Consider the following 15,300-nt stretch of genomic DNA (forward strand, 5'->3'; position numbering starts at 1 on the left):
TGTTCTCAAATCTAGTGTGTATTGGCCAGGCATGGTGGCACATGCCTGTAATCCCAGCTTCTTGGGCGGCTGAGGCAGGATAATCACTTGAACCCAGGAGGCGAAAGTTGTAGTGAGCTGGGATTGTGCCATTGCACTCCAGCCTGGGTGACAGAGTGAGACTGTGTCTCCAAAAAAAAAAAAAAAAATCTGTTGTGTGTTTATTGAAGAGATTTAGGAAAATCTATTTGTGTAATTGGGATAGAATGCTCCAACATGTTTTTTTTTTTCCTTCTCTTTTTTTTTTTTTTTTTTTGAGACGGAGTCTCTCGCTCTGTTGCCCAGGCTGGAATGAATTGGCGTGATCTTGGCTCACTGCAACCTCCACCTCCCAGGTTCAAGCCATTCTCCTGCCTCAGCCTCCCCAGTAGCTGGGATTACAGGTGTCCATCACCACACCTGGCTAATTTTTGTATTTTTAGTAGAGACAAGGTTTCGCCATGCTGGTCTCAAATTCCTGACCTTAGGCAATCCACCCGCCTTGGCCTCCCAAAGTGCTGGGATTACAAGCATGAGCCACTGCTCCTGGCCCTCCAACATCTTTTAAGATTAAGACCCCTGATGATTATTCATGCAGGGATAGGATTGAATCCATCCTCCTTCCTATGTAGTGTTAATAAAATTAATTTGCTGAGTAATGGGCAATATGCACTCATACTAAGCTATCTAATCATCGATTTGATAAAGAACAACAGCAAGAATGTACTTATTAAATAAATAAAGTGAATACAAAATTCATTATGTTCCCTAATTTTTAGCAAAATTTATTTTTGGTTTTCCTTTGGCACATCTCCTAAGTAGTTCACATCTTAAACAACAAACACAAAAAAACCAGCAACCAAACAACTCTTGTCTTTCTATGGCTAGTGGCTAGATTTTATGGTTTCATTATAGCTAATGACTTATCTTTTCAACACAGGAAATCTCTGGAAGGGAATTTTCCTAGGCTTTGGATAAGATAGGTGTGGGGGAAACTACACTGTTAATTGCTTTCAGAGGCTCCAACAGCTTAGATTTCACTGCCTGGGCCTTGATACCCCATAGGGAAGTGGAGCACACAAAATAGGAAACGGATAAAGGGTGACAGTCTCTCTGCCTCTCCCCTTATCCATCCTTCTCTCCCAATCCCCCAAGTGTACACACAGACACACACACACACCCACCCTATTGCACTTACAAATACGGAAAAATGCTCAATTTTACTAATCTACAGTTTATCAGCCATTATTACAGCTTGGTTCCTTTTGTGTATGTCTTTAAAAGCCTTCCTTAAAATGTAAATTATAGCCGGATGCTATAATCCTGTAATCCTAGAACTTTGGGAGGTGAGGAGGATGGATCACCTGAGGTCAGGAGTTCGAGACCAGCCTGGCCAACATGGCAAAACACCGTCTCTACTTAAAATACAAAAATTAGCAGGGCATGGTGGTGGGTGCCTGTAATCCCAGCTATTCAGGAGGCTGAGGCCAGAACCTGGGGGCGGAGGTTGCAGTGAGCCAAGACTGTGCCACTTCACTCCAGCCTGGGTGAAAGAGTGAGACTCCGTCTCAAAAAAAAAAAAGGAAATTACTCTGGGTGGAGGGTTGGAATAATCATATCTTAAATTGTTAAACATCAACACCAGGGAGATCACTTAAGGCACTTGAGGAAGTAGGCCAATGCCTGAGGAAATGACAGACCCCTTAGGGGGCAAAGTGGATACAGATGAAGGAGGTGGACAAGTATAGAACCGGACCTGCCTCACCTGGCTGTACACCTCTAAATAATCCTGGTGGTTCACAGGTTGTTGACCCCATCCCAATTATTTTATCTTGCATTTGCTGCTCTTAGCAGGTCACCATGTACTTCCCCTCTGTAACTGATTTGAACTTAACTCTGCAGGGGTAAATGAATTTTATTAAACCAGTTTTTTCTTTTATAATCATGTCTAACATACCCATTTCGCAGAAAAAAATACAGGGCCCAGAGAGGTGAACTGGTATTTCCTAAATCTCAAGGCTAATTAGAATCCAGGCTTCTTGATGCCTATCTCTATATTTCATTTACTATTCCTCATAGACTCTTTAGATATCTGCTTAGCTCAAATGCAAATAATGGGGATATACCCACAGAGAAAATATTTTTAGAAAGTTTATCTATATGTAAGTATAAATAGATTTTCTGCACATCACTGGTATTTTGAAACATTGATTTTAAAAAGGCTCAAAAAAAAAAATAAAGCTCAGTGAGTACATTTTTGTTAATGCCCCATTTGTCTGTCAATCTTTAGCCAACCTCTGTCATCTGGAACACAGCTTTAAACTTGCATGTTAAGCGGAAAAACCTTGGAGTAGTAATGAAAATAATTACCATAAAGACCATTCACTAATGTTAAAAGATTTGAGGAACCACTCTCAGGGTCTACCCCAAAATGTATTGATTTATTTTTGTGCTCTACATAGGGATAATACTTTAACCAGTTTAGCAATATAGTTCCCTAATCCATAGCAATGAAATGATTTAAAGGTATGGATGACTGTTACCATCACTATTCATTCAACAGATAATTTTTAAGTGCCTACTATGCCCCATGCATAATACTAAATGCTGGAGAAACCAAGATGAACATGTAAAGAGGCAAACATATACTTAGTGATATGTACATTAGTGCCACACTAAAGGAAGGTATAAATCCCTGTCTAATCACAGAATGGGCTATGCACAATTCTACTTGTGAGAGTAAGACAAGGCTTCCTGAAGACGTGACATTGAGTGAGTCTTGGGGATTGGGTCGTTATGAAAGAATCTGGTTCCTTTGGGGAACAGTTTATGTGGCTAGAGATGTGAGTAGGCAGAGAGGCAGGGCCTAGATCTTGGAGACTTCGTATGGTAAAGGGTTTAAACGGTATTTCATAGGCAATGAAGAGCCATGGAAGGTTTTAAAGTGGAAAACAAGGCTGGGTTATGTCTTAAATTCTGAAAGTTCCATTTGGATGTAGTTGTAATGCGGCCAAAATGAGGACCAGACACTAGGATACCAGGTAGGGAGCAGCTGCAATAATTCAGTAGAGAAATAAGTGCCTAAATTGTAGGAGTAACCTTAGTAATGGAGAAGAAACTGAATCAAGAGACAGTAAAAGAGCAGACTTGGATAGACTTGTGATCTGATAAAGGTGGGGAGAAGAAAGGGAGACAAGACTCCAGAGTGAATCCCAGATTTTTTGTCTGGCCATCTGGGTGAATAAATGTTGCTGAAATGAGCAACAGAGTCAGGGCAGGCTTAGGGAGAGTTTAATTTTCCACATGTAGAATCTTAGGTGGACTGGGACATTTTGAAAATATTTGTTAGGGAGCTGGATCTATCAGGGGACAGGTTCAGGCTGTGACAATCATCCTCAGTAGCAGTAAGTGGCTTTGGCTAACAGCAGGCAACAGAATAGACATAAGACTTGGAGGGCACAAAATTCTGGAGACAGTTGGAGGGCAAACCGCCCTAGGTGCAGTTCAAGAGCTCCTGAAGTATCTCCTGTCTGACAGCTCAGGGCAACATGGCAATAGTTTCCTAGTTCTGGCTCTCCTGCCTCCTGCAACTCCATTCTCCAGATTAGCCATGGTGACATTTTAAAGTGTAAATCATGTTATATTACTCCTTGCTTAGAAGCCATGAGTGGCTTCTCAGACTCAGATTCAAACTATTTGAGACCAATAAAGCTCTACCTGTGATCTGCCCTTGCCCACCTCTCTGGCTAGATTTATCGCATGACACCTGGAGTTAGTGCTGTAATCCAGACACTGTCCCTCCCTCAGGGCCTTTGTACCTGCTGTTCCCTATGTCTGGAATGCTCTTTTCTAGGTCTTGCTGGCTGGCTTCCTCTTCTTACTCAATAACCTCTGCTGAAATGTTACTTCCTCAGAGAATTTCCTTGACCAATCTAATGTGTGTCTCCCATCCTAACATTTCATATTATCAACTTCATTACTCCTTGTTGTCAACTTTATAACACTGACCATTATCTGAATGTGTCTTGTTTATTCTTTACTATCTACTGTATTGGAAATGGTGATATGCAAAGGTAAATTTTCATTTATTGCTTTTTTTTTTTGATACAGGATTTTGCTCAGGTGATCCTTCTGCCTCTTTCTGCCTCTTCCTCCCAAAGTACTGAGATTACAGGACTAAGTCACTGTACTTGGCCCATTTATTGTTTCTTAAGGGCAAGTGAACAAGTGGGATGGAACCGTATAGCTGAAGGCTTTGAATTTCCACTGAGGGTTTTCATTTAATTTGCTAGTTTCTGAGGAGCCACAGATGTTTTAAGTAGAGCAATGATCTTGTCAAATTTTAAAAAATATTTGATTAATGTTCTAAAATGTAACCACTTCATGATTGTGACCCTAAACGCATTGACTGAAACACTGTTCATGTTAACTGGTTTACTTACATATAAAATTGTTAAATGAGCAGAATAACAAGAATATAAAAGCCTAGACATAGTATCTGAAATTGATTTGATGACTTTAACTAGTTTTACAGAATTGTACAGTTGGTTTCCAATTTATTTTATTAACCTCCCCTTCTTTTCAGTGTAGAAGCATAGAAAACCAGGTTATATAATTTTAAAATTAGGACCAAACTGTACCAAGGCCAAATTTTATATATAGTCAGCAGCAATGCCGTTCTACTCGTTACTTTCAGTGAAACTACTGGTGGAGCCAACCGTGGTGGTACCAGACTTTGGCTAATGGCAGTGCCCTAGGGATGGGTGATATTGAGTTCTTTCAATAAGGTTGAAAATAGGAGGTCTTTGGACCCTTCAATTTAATTCCATTAAACCCTACAGAGTAACTGCTGTGTGCCAAACATCGCGTTCATTTCTCAGGACAAAAAAAAAAAAAGCTGGGAAGGGGAAGGTACACTTCTTCCTTTTAAGGAGGATGCAATCTAATAATTTACCTCTATGTAGTACAGTTAATTGCATAATTATGCACAAAGACCAATGAAGGTTATTTTTCCAAAATCACTCCAATTGGCCTTATAACCATTTGTCAGATTTTGGAATGTTTGTTTTTTCCTTTCCTCTTCTTCCCTTTTCCAGGGATAAATAAAACCAACATTATTTCTTGTTTCTTTTCTAGTAAGATGAGGCATTCATACTTAAAAAAACACAGTATTGCTGGGTGCGGTGGCTCACACCTGTAATCCCAGCACTTTGGGAGGCTGAGGTGGGTGGATCACCTGAGGTCGGGAGTTCGAGACCAGCCTGACCAACATGGAGAAACCCCATCTCTACTAAAACTACAAAAAAATTAGCCAGATGTGGTGGCACATGCCTATAATCCCAGCTACTAGGGAAACTGAGTCAGGAGAATCGCTTGAACCTGGGAGGCAGAGGTTGCGGTTGCCATTGCAGTCCAGCCTGGGCAACAAGAGTGAAACTCCCTCTCAAAAAAAAAACAAAAACCAAAAAACACCACAATATTCCCCAAATAATTTTCAATGCAAGGTATGTATAAATATAAAGTTTATTCAGCATAGTGTTTAGAAAAATAAGTTCACATCATTTCAGAAAACAAATAAACACTTAATTGTCCAGGCATAAACCCCCATTACAGTACAACATACATACTTTAGATCTCTTTGGTTGGGTAATTAAGCACAGAAATGTTCTGGGACATGCTCTGTGTGCCATCACCTAACAGTGCAGTAAAGACTCTGTTACCCCATCCCATGATATACATTCTGTATACAGTTTCTCTTTGTGTAAGGCACAGTAAAACCATATTGAGTATATAATTGGTTGCCTCTAAACATACAGTACATGCAACAAAAGAATATTTTTGAGAACCCTGAAAGCCAAAAGTCACATGCTATATAATTTTGATTAATAAAATGTATGATGGTAAATTAACATGAAATGTATCAATTAGATACAAAGTAACTGCTAGGCTCTATTATCTAAGTTTTACAAAGAATTAAAATATCTTTTGTGAAATGTAATAATTTTCCCCATAGTTTTCCTGAATTATTTTTATTATGAGATGATCTGTCAAAACATTTTAAAGAATGAAGAACTTGTGGCTATGAACTAATGCACACTTGTCTAGCATGTAGCAGGGCAGGCTGCCACACATGCCCAATAATCCGACTTTTAACATGCAAGATACAAGGGCATACACAGAGAGATTTAAGGTCAGTGTGCAATTTAACTATGGATTTTTACCTATGGCTATAGTATCTACCTGCCTTTCGTAACACAAGAAAGGCACTGAAACGTGTGTACAATTTAAAAAGTCTTTTCATTACTATAAATATACATGAGATATAAAGCAGTACAACACAGGTGCTCTTGCTTGACTGAGGAACAAATGCACCTTCTCTTTAAACAACAGACTGTCCTTTACTAGATTTAACTAAGAGCTAAATGCCAAACTCTGGCTGATAGAGTGCATAGATAGGCTTACACCAAAAATCCCACAGCCAGCAGCATGGGTTGGGTTTTGCAGGGAGTCATTTACCCCTATTTTGATCTTCAGGGATCATTAGAGGGTCATTTGCAGCATCTTCAAGCATTGGTTTATGTAAGAGTGAAATTCTGCCACATGAACTCCAAGGGTTCTGGGTCTGGCCCTTGGTGGCAAAAGACATTTGCAATTCTGTGCAAGAAGATCATGGGGTTTATCTTACTCCATTCACATATACATGGGCTACATACCAACTGGCCCTTATTCTACTGAAAGAATAGAAAAGAACAATAAGTTCTTTACAATGTGCATTGATTCTTACCTGGTATATTGTGTAGCTACCTGAAGTAATTGCAGGGTTATAATTACATCATGGTGGGAATATGAATGGGTTTCCTAGGTAAGTCTTAAGTTTTGTGCTATCTTTTCCTTTTCATAAGGGAGAAAAGAGGAAGAACGCTGAATAAAAGAGAGGCTTATTATATTTTCAGAAAACATATAAAACATTTCCAGTTATATATATGTAGCATATATAACTTTAAAAACCTTCCCATCTCTCTTATTGGATGGGTATTTGAAAATAATTAACAAACTCTTGATATCTGCAGCAATCAAGTGGAAAACATCATTTTTATGTAAACTACACTACAGAGCCATGTAATTAATCTCAGTAACAGGATCAGCACACACCCAAAGGAAAAACAAGCTCTATAAGTTGTAGTAGAGTGGAAAAGAACTCTAAAACACCTGACTTTGTAAAACAAAACAGAAAACATCTAGCTTCAGCAGTTTAGGAACATTCACCAATTCTATAAAAAATGATGGGAGAGGAATTCTTCATAGGGTTCTTCATATATGCCTGCAAGTTTCATTTATGATAACAAAAGTTAAATCCTCTATGTCCCTTATTCAACATGCTTGATTGATTGACATGTAGAGAACTAGAGTGGGCCCTTTGCTCCGATCATAAAAAAAAGCAAGATGTGGCCAGGCTTGGCAGCTCACACCTGTAATGCCAGCACTTTGGGAGGCCGAGGCAGGTGGATCATGAGGTCAGGAGATCGAGACCATTGTGGCTAACACGAAACCCTGTCTCTACTAAAAATACAGAAAATTAGCCAGGTGTGGTGGCAGGCGCCTGTAGTCCCAGCTACTTGGGAGGCTGAGGCAGGAGAATGGCGTGAACTCGGGAGGCGGAGCTTGCAGTGAGCCGAGGTTGCTGACGCAGGAGAATGGTGTGAACCCGGGAGGCAGAGCTTGCAGTGAGCCGAGATCACACCACTGCACTCCAGCCTGGGCGACAGAGCGAGACTCCGTCCCCCCCCAAAAAATAAAATAAACTAAAAACTAAAAACTAAAAAAGCAGGATGTGCTAATATCTAACATCTTTATGTTCAACAACTTTAAGTTATATCTGAAGAAATTATTTTTTCACTTTTTTTTTGCTTTTCAGAGACTAGAGAGTAACTTTACTCACCACATACATTTATTTGCATTGTTACATCTCATGTTCAGAGTCTTGATAAAACTACAGCCACAGCTTACATTAGTAAACAAGCTTCTTACAGAAACCCAAAACATTGACTTTTAAAGAAGACACAATAATATAGTGCAAACAACAGCCATGTGTCAGAGGGTAGCCACTGATCCAAAACAACAGTCATGTGTCAGAGTGTAGCCACTGATCCAAAACAAGTCATGTGTTAGAGTGTAGCCACTGATTCAAAACAACAGTCATGTGTCAGAGTGTAGCCACTGATACAAAACAACAGTCATGTGTCAGTGTAGCCACTGATCCAAAACAAGTAATGTGTCAGAGTGTAGCCACTGATTCAAAACAACAGTCATGTGTCAGAGTGTAGCCACAGATCCAAAACAATAGCCATGTGTCAGAGTGTAGCCACTGATCCAAAACAACAGCCATGTGTCAGAGTATAGCCACTGATCCAAAAAACAGCCATGTGTCAGAGTGTAGCCACTGATCCAAAACAACAGCCATGTGTTGAGTGTAGCCACTGATCCAAAAAACAGCCATGTGTCAGAATGTAGCCACTGATCCAAAAAACAGCCATGTGTCAGAGTGTAGCCACTGATCCAAAACCTTTGGAACCACGTTTCAACAGTACAGAGTCTTGCTCGATAGAATTTACATATTTTCTTTCCTTTAAAATGCTTTTCACAGCCTGTATAATCAATTTTACATGGTATTTATAACTTATTTTCCTTGTAAAGCATCAACAATAATTACTTGTTTATCCATTTGTGTGATAAATACCATATATAATATTTAGTGAAACTTAAGTTCTTCAGATTTAAAGCAATTTTGTGGTGAAATTAACCCTGTTAGATAGTAGAAAAGAACCATCAGTGCTTCTGTTGACACTTCTGTACCTTACTACTAATAAAAAGGCCACAAGGTAAAAAGGCACATACAATTCTATAAAAAACATATTTAAATGAATCCGAGTTGCTAATTAAAGAACAAGGATGTGAAAAAAAGTACCAAAATTCCAATATTGGGAGTTAGATTTCCTGTTTCAGTGTTATTAATATTGACCTTAATAGATTCCTGGTAAAAATCATTATTTTTAAAATCCTACAAAAAGTAAAACTTTGTCGGAAACAACTATGTTCACTTCCTGTTCAAACAATAAAAATAAATTAAACAGTAAGAAAACATATTTTTCAGTTCATAGCGCCTGAAGAGAAACATATATAGTATAAATAAAATTCACTGTAATTACTCAAATCCTGCTTACAGAACTGATATATTTACATTCATACTGAAGTTTCAGAGTTTTTAGTGGAGTTCCGCACTTTCTCAGCCACACTGAGCTATTAGAAATCACATTTGGAAATACGTTGAGACTTAACCCAAGACTTTCTCAAAAAATGCTGAAAAAGAGGTGTGTGTGCATATATCTATGCATGCTACTTAACTTTAAAAATATGTACCATTTATGTTTCTTAACCTTTTCAATGCCCATGGAGTAAAAGTAAACAAAAACAATTGTATTATTTCTAATGGTCTGCAGCTATCTTTAATTTTCTATGTTAGGTGTACACATTTTTTAATTTAAAAAACTATCAAGTTCCATTTTGACCTTAGAATTATAGAGTCAACCAAATGATTCACTTTGACTTGATACATTTCACCTTGTTCCTTTGTCTCCATCTATTTAAAAGAGAACATTTATAAGTGAACAAAAAGGCTGCAATAATGCAGTTCTACTTCTGTATACTTAACTGTGATCTTCATGCAGATCAATCTAAAGTCTCTTGTATGCATATACTTGCAAAACTAGAGTGTTTTCCTTTAAATGGGAAAATGTTTTGTGTCCTTGGGGCTTCATGAAAAGATTTGCCGCTGATGCCAAAAAGAGGTGAGGAGGAAATAGAGTTTATAAGTCTTGCATATCTTCATCCAGCTGGACAGTCTGGAGCTTGGCAAGTTCTTTTTTGTCTGTTTCCAGGTCTTCACAGACAGTATCAACCATGCCATCTAAGACATACTTGGATTTAGAGTCCAGCATCATTAAGCTACTTGTTGCTTTGCTCTCAGAATTTGGTAAGAAATTCTCTTTCATGTTAGCTACCGATTGCAGAACCAAACGATGTTCTTGGACAAAATCCTGATGTACTGCTGGGGAGGGGTGACCTACCTGATCTTCAGCTGTAGGAACTATTTCCCCAAGGGCAGCCTGAGTCATAGGGACTGACAATAGGTCTTGACCAGTAATAAGGGAGCAGTTCTGAAGAGTTGCATAGTTAGTGTTGCTGACAGATGTCACAGTAGATTTGCTTGCCACCGGTGCAGACATTGGTTGGCTATCGGCAATGTCATGGTTTAGCTCAGTGGGATTTAGTAATGTAGGGGGACTGAGAGAAAAATTGTGAGTTGGAGATACATTAACTAATGAGGAGGCCAGTGGATGGAGGCCACTCCCCGAGATGTTTTCAGAAGACAGGTTTGCATTTACTTGTGCATTCTGATTGACAGGCATCAACTGAGAAAATACCAGGCTCCTCTCCAAGCCTTCCTGTTTCACAGATCCTATAGTCTGGCTTGTATTAGGAACTGTGTATACCACTGCACTGGGAGCAAGAGAGCTCAAGAAAACCTTTCCTTGCTGAACTGTGGCAGACTCACTTGTAAATGTGCTCCCATCTGAAGTGCTTGAACTTACTGAGATATTACCTAGAAAAAATAAAGTACTGATTATCATTGATGGAAGTGACAGGGAAAGAAAAAAAGTTACACACACATGGTTTTTTCTCAGCTACAGTATCTATAAAGAAGCAACACTTCCATACAATAATTTAGCCCAATTCTGGTTCAGAATTACCTTGAGCACTTAAAACTACAGATTCCCAGGCTCTACTCCTTGAAAGTATAACTTAGTACATCTTAGAACATCTGATTTTACCTCTCCGGGTAAATATATATATTTTTGTATAGAGACATCTTTTATGTTTAACCATAACACAGCCAAAAAAACTACTTGCATTCCTGAGTCGCAGGTGTGCCTGTTTCCCCATCTTTCATCAGCTTCTTAGAAAACAGTGATTTCCAAACCTTTACTTTTTATGTCTCATGACCTCCAATGGTCTTGAGGATAGAACATGTTAAAGGTTCTGCTGCTTATTATTTCTTTTCTTTTTTTTTTGAGACGGAGTCTCACTCTGTCGCCAGGCTGGAGTGCAGTGGAGCGATCTCAGCTCATTGCAACCTCTGCCTCCTGGGTTCAAGCGACTCTCTTGCCTCAGCCTCCCGAGTAGCTGTAACTACAGGCATGTGCCACCACATCCAGCTAATTTTTGTATTTTTAGTAGAGACGAGGTTTCACCAGGTTGGCCAGGATAGTCCCCATCCTTTGACCTTGTGATCCACCCACCTCAGCCTCCAAAAGTGCTGGGATTACAGGCACAAGCCACAGCGCCCGGCCTATTTCTCTTTCTTAAAAAAAAAAAAAAAAATTAGATTCAGGGGGCATGTGTGCATGTTTGTTACATGGGTATATTGAGTAATGGTGGGGATTGGGCTTCTAGAGTACCCACCTTCCCAAGTAATTCTGATGACCAAGGGGGACTGAGAACTACTAGTTAGAAGCCAAGTGTGAAAAAAAAAAAAAAAAATCTTTTCCAGGTTCTGATTCAGTCAAGTTTCTGTTTCATCACTAGTAACTTGACATCTCTCAATTAGTTGATAGTTAGTGCTAGCTCTGCCAGTTAGAATTAGAAAACACAAATGCAAAATGAAATGCCTTCATTCAGGACTGACTGCTCAGTAACTGACATAAAATATAAATAAATGGCAGTGTAGAACATACCACATAAAATGAGTTACGTGGGGCTTAAAACTTAACCATATAAGCCTGTACAGACAAGTTGCAAACTTTCACCAAACTAGCCATAAAGTAATGTCAAGTCAACAAAACATTCAAAAGCTATTTTTGCCTTTTGTTTTGCCAGTTCTGAATTTTCAGTGTCGTAGTAATGGGAACAATTAATGGTAATATGAAATGTGCTTTTTAAAATACAGATTAACATAAAGGATCAGAGCTAATGCTTCTCTAAAAGGTTTGTATCTTTTGAGGCTCTTACTATAATGGTCTATAGAGACCAGAAGTAGAAAAAGAAATGTTAAGTAGAAAGCTGAGATGTTCAAATCAGATCACTCAGACAATGTAGATGAATTAGACCCCCTACTACCATCAAATAAAACCCTTTTTTTCCTGATTCCTTACATAGGCATGAGATGATGGCAATTAGATAATCTAGGACCTCAAATATGGTCACTGAAGGAAAGGTGGATTTGGGGGGACTTTTGTGATAGGTGGGCCGTTTATCCTCATCTTGAATTAGATGTTCAGTAAACTTTTTTTTCTGAGACAGAGTTTTGCTCTGTCACCCAGGCTGGAGTGCAGTGGTGCGACTTCTGCTCACTGTAACCTCTGCCTCCCAGGTAATTCTACCTGCCTCAACCTCTGAGTAGCTGGGATTACAGACGCACGTCACCATACCTGTCTAATTTTTGTATTTGTAGTAGAGACCAGGTTTCACCATGTTGGCCAGGCTGTTCTCGAACTCCTGAGTTCAACTGATCTACCAGCCTTGGCCTCCCAAAGTGCTGGGATTATGTGAACATGGCTCACTGCAGCCTCCATCTCCTGGGCCCAAGCAATCCCTCCCACCTCAGCCTCCCAAGTAGCTAGGACTACAGGCACGCACTACCATGCCCAGCTAATTTAAAAAAAATTTTTTTTTTTTTTTTGAGACGGAGTCTCGCTCTGTCACCCATGCTGGAGTACAGAGGCGCAATCTTGACTCACTGCAACCTCTGCTTCCTGGGTTCAAGCAATTCTCCTGACTCAGCCTCCTGAGTAGCTGGGATTACAGGCAAGCACCATCAAGCCTGGCTAATTTTTGTATTTTTAGTAGAGACGGGGTTATGTTGGTTAGGCTGGTCTCGAACTCTCGACCTCGTGATCCACCCACCTCGGCCTCCCAAAGTGCTGGGATTACAGGCATGAGCCACCACGCCTGGCCAATTTTTAAAAAATTTTTGTAGAGATGAGGTCTCACTATGTTGCCCAGGCTGGTCTGGAATTCCTGGGCTCAAGTGATCCTCCTGCCTCAGCCTCCCAAAGTGTTGGAATTACAGGTGTGACACCACATCTGGCTTCAGTAAAGTACTTTTTTGAGAGAATAGCCCAATGTTAAAGGTAATTAATTCACTGAAAACATCTTCCTTCCTGAAGTATTAGAATATTGTGATTATATTATCACCTCTATCGATAAATCAGTGCCACAGGGCTGTTTTATGCCTTCCAAGTATTTTTAATGCAAAGAAATGTCTTCAAGTAAAAGGAAAACACTGTATGTGAACCCTTTTAAAACATTTAACTAGAAAGTTTAATCACAGAAATACTGGTGTTAAGAAAAACACTTCTAGGTGTGTTTCAGTTATTCCCTAACATACATTTCTGTTTCAGACCACACATATGAAAAAACTGCTTTTTTGAAAGCACTGACTTCAACTTAAGTATGCTTTTAAATTCTTATTTTTATTTTTTATTTATTTATTTTTAGATACGGGGTTTTGCTCTTGTTGCCTAGGCTGGAGTGCAGTGGCATGATCTCAGCTCACTGCAACCACCACCTCCAGGGTTCAAGCAATTCTCCTGCCTCAACATCCCGAGTAGCTGGGATTACAGGCATGTGCCACCATGCCTGGCTAATTTTTTTATTTTTAGTAGAGACGGGATTTCACCGTGTTAGTTAAGCTGGTCTCGAACTCCTGACCTCAGGTGATCCACCCGCCTCAGCCTCCCAAAGTGCTGGGATTACAGGTGTGAGCCACGGTGCCTGGCCTCTAAAATTCTTGTAGGCAGCTGATTTGTGGCAAAAAACATCTCAAATACATGTTTAGTTTGTTGTGTGTGTGTGTGTGTTTATGAAATTGTTTGCCAGTGTATGCATGAACAAAATGATTAGTTATCTTTTTATAGAGCCATAAATAGCATAATTACATGCAACATTTTCCCCAACTGCTACCGAATATAAATACTTCTGAATTTGTAGAAATTATAACATATATAAAAGAAAAGAGGATTTGATCTAAAATATGATTTTTGAGCATAACTACAACTGAAGTAAAAATTGAACAATAATTTTAAGATAAAAAATCCAACTGAAAAACTATATAGGTACAAAGCATTACTTTGTATTGATAAGAAAAAAATCAGGCCGGGCGCTGTGGCTCATGCCTATAATCCCAGCACTTTGGGAGGCTGAGGTGGGCAGATCACAGGAGTTCAAGACCGGCCTGGCCAATGTGGCCAGACCCTGTCTCTGTTAAACATACAAAGATTAGCCAGGCATGGTGATGCATGCCTGTAGTCCCAGCTACTAGGGAGGTTGAGGCAGGATAATCATTTGAACCCGGGAGGCGGAGGTTGCAGTGAGCCAAGATCGCGACACTGTACTCCAGCCTGGCTGACAAAATGACTCTCTGCCTAAAAAAAAAAAAAAAAAAGATGATAATCATCATCATCATCATCATCATCATCTTAGTTGCTCAGACTGTAAAGTGAGTAAAAGATGTAGATATTCTACTTTTCCACATAAATCCCAGCTATAGAAAGATAAATCTATCTTGTCTAGACATTTTAAAGAATGGCTCAGTATCTGTGAGAAAAAACTGAAACCCCAAAATGCTATATTGAGAACCTCAGTATCTAACTACCATGTAGAGATGTTGCTTGCTGGATTAAACTTATCTGGTTAAATTTATCCTTCAACTCACCCAGACGGTCTAAGGATTGACAGCCTTGTCATTTGATCTTAGTTATTTTAACTGAAAATGCTATTCTTATTACTATTAAATGTTCCATTAAAAAACTTAGCTATTAGTTCATAAGAATTTTCTATGGCAGTGATCTTCTAGATTACACAATTAAAAGTATTTCTGCTTTTCTCCTCCCCCAACATATATAACTTATTCTTTCTGCTCAAATTTGTTGCCTTTAAAATGTGACCTGTTTGGAAATTTTCCAAATGAGAGAAAAGGTGTTAGATCCACATTAAATTATTATCAAACTAAGCATTTTGGCTTTCCCTGTGGTTTTCATATTTTTGCCCTATGTTGGATAGTAACTTAGCTTAACTCTTTTTTTTTTTTTTTTGAGACGGAGTCTCGCTCTGTCACCCGAGCTGGAGTGCAGTGGCCTGACCTCAGCTCACTGCAAGCTCCGCCTCCCAGGTTCACGCCATTCTCCTGCCTCAGCCTCCCGGGTAGCTGGGACTACAGGCGCCCAC

The 15,300-nt window shown here is 39.4% G+C and overlaps 1 protein-coding gene across 2 annotated transcripts in view; it reads right to left on the reverse strand.

The window, feature by feature from the left end:
- Positions 1 to 9,352: 9,352 nt before the first annotated feature.
- The window catches only part of SIX4 (SIX homeobox 4), an 11,901-nt gene continuing 5,953 nt past the window's right edge, over positions 9,353 to 15,300 (reverse strand). For both annotated transcript variants that reach the window (XM_011961939.1, XM_011961938.1), the window contains one exon: positions 9,353 to 10,678. In XM_011961939.1, the coding sequence (XP_011817329.1) occupies positions 9,882 to 10,678 (797 nt within the window). In that variant the 3' untranslated portion in view covers positions 9,353 to 9,881. The remainder of the gene's footprint in view (positions 10,679 to 15,300) is intronic.

This window comes from Colobus angolensis, unplaced genomic scaffold (genome assembly GCF_000951035.1).
Source record: "Colobus angolensis palliatus isolate OR3802 unplaced genomic scaffold, Cang.pa_1.0 Scaffold57, whole genome shotgun sequence".
NCBI lineage: Eukaryota > Metazoa > Chordata > Mammalia > Primates > Cercopithecidae > Colobus > Colobus angolensis.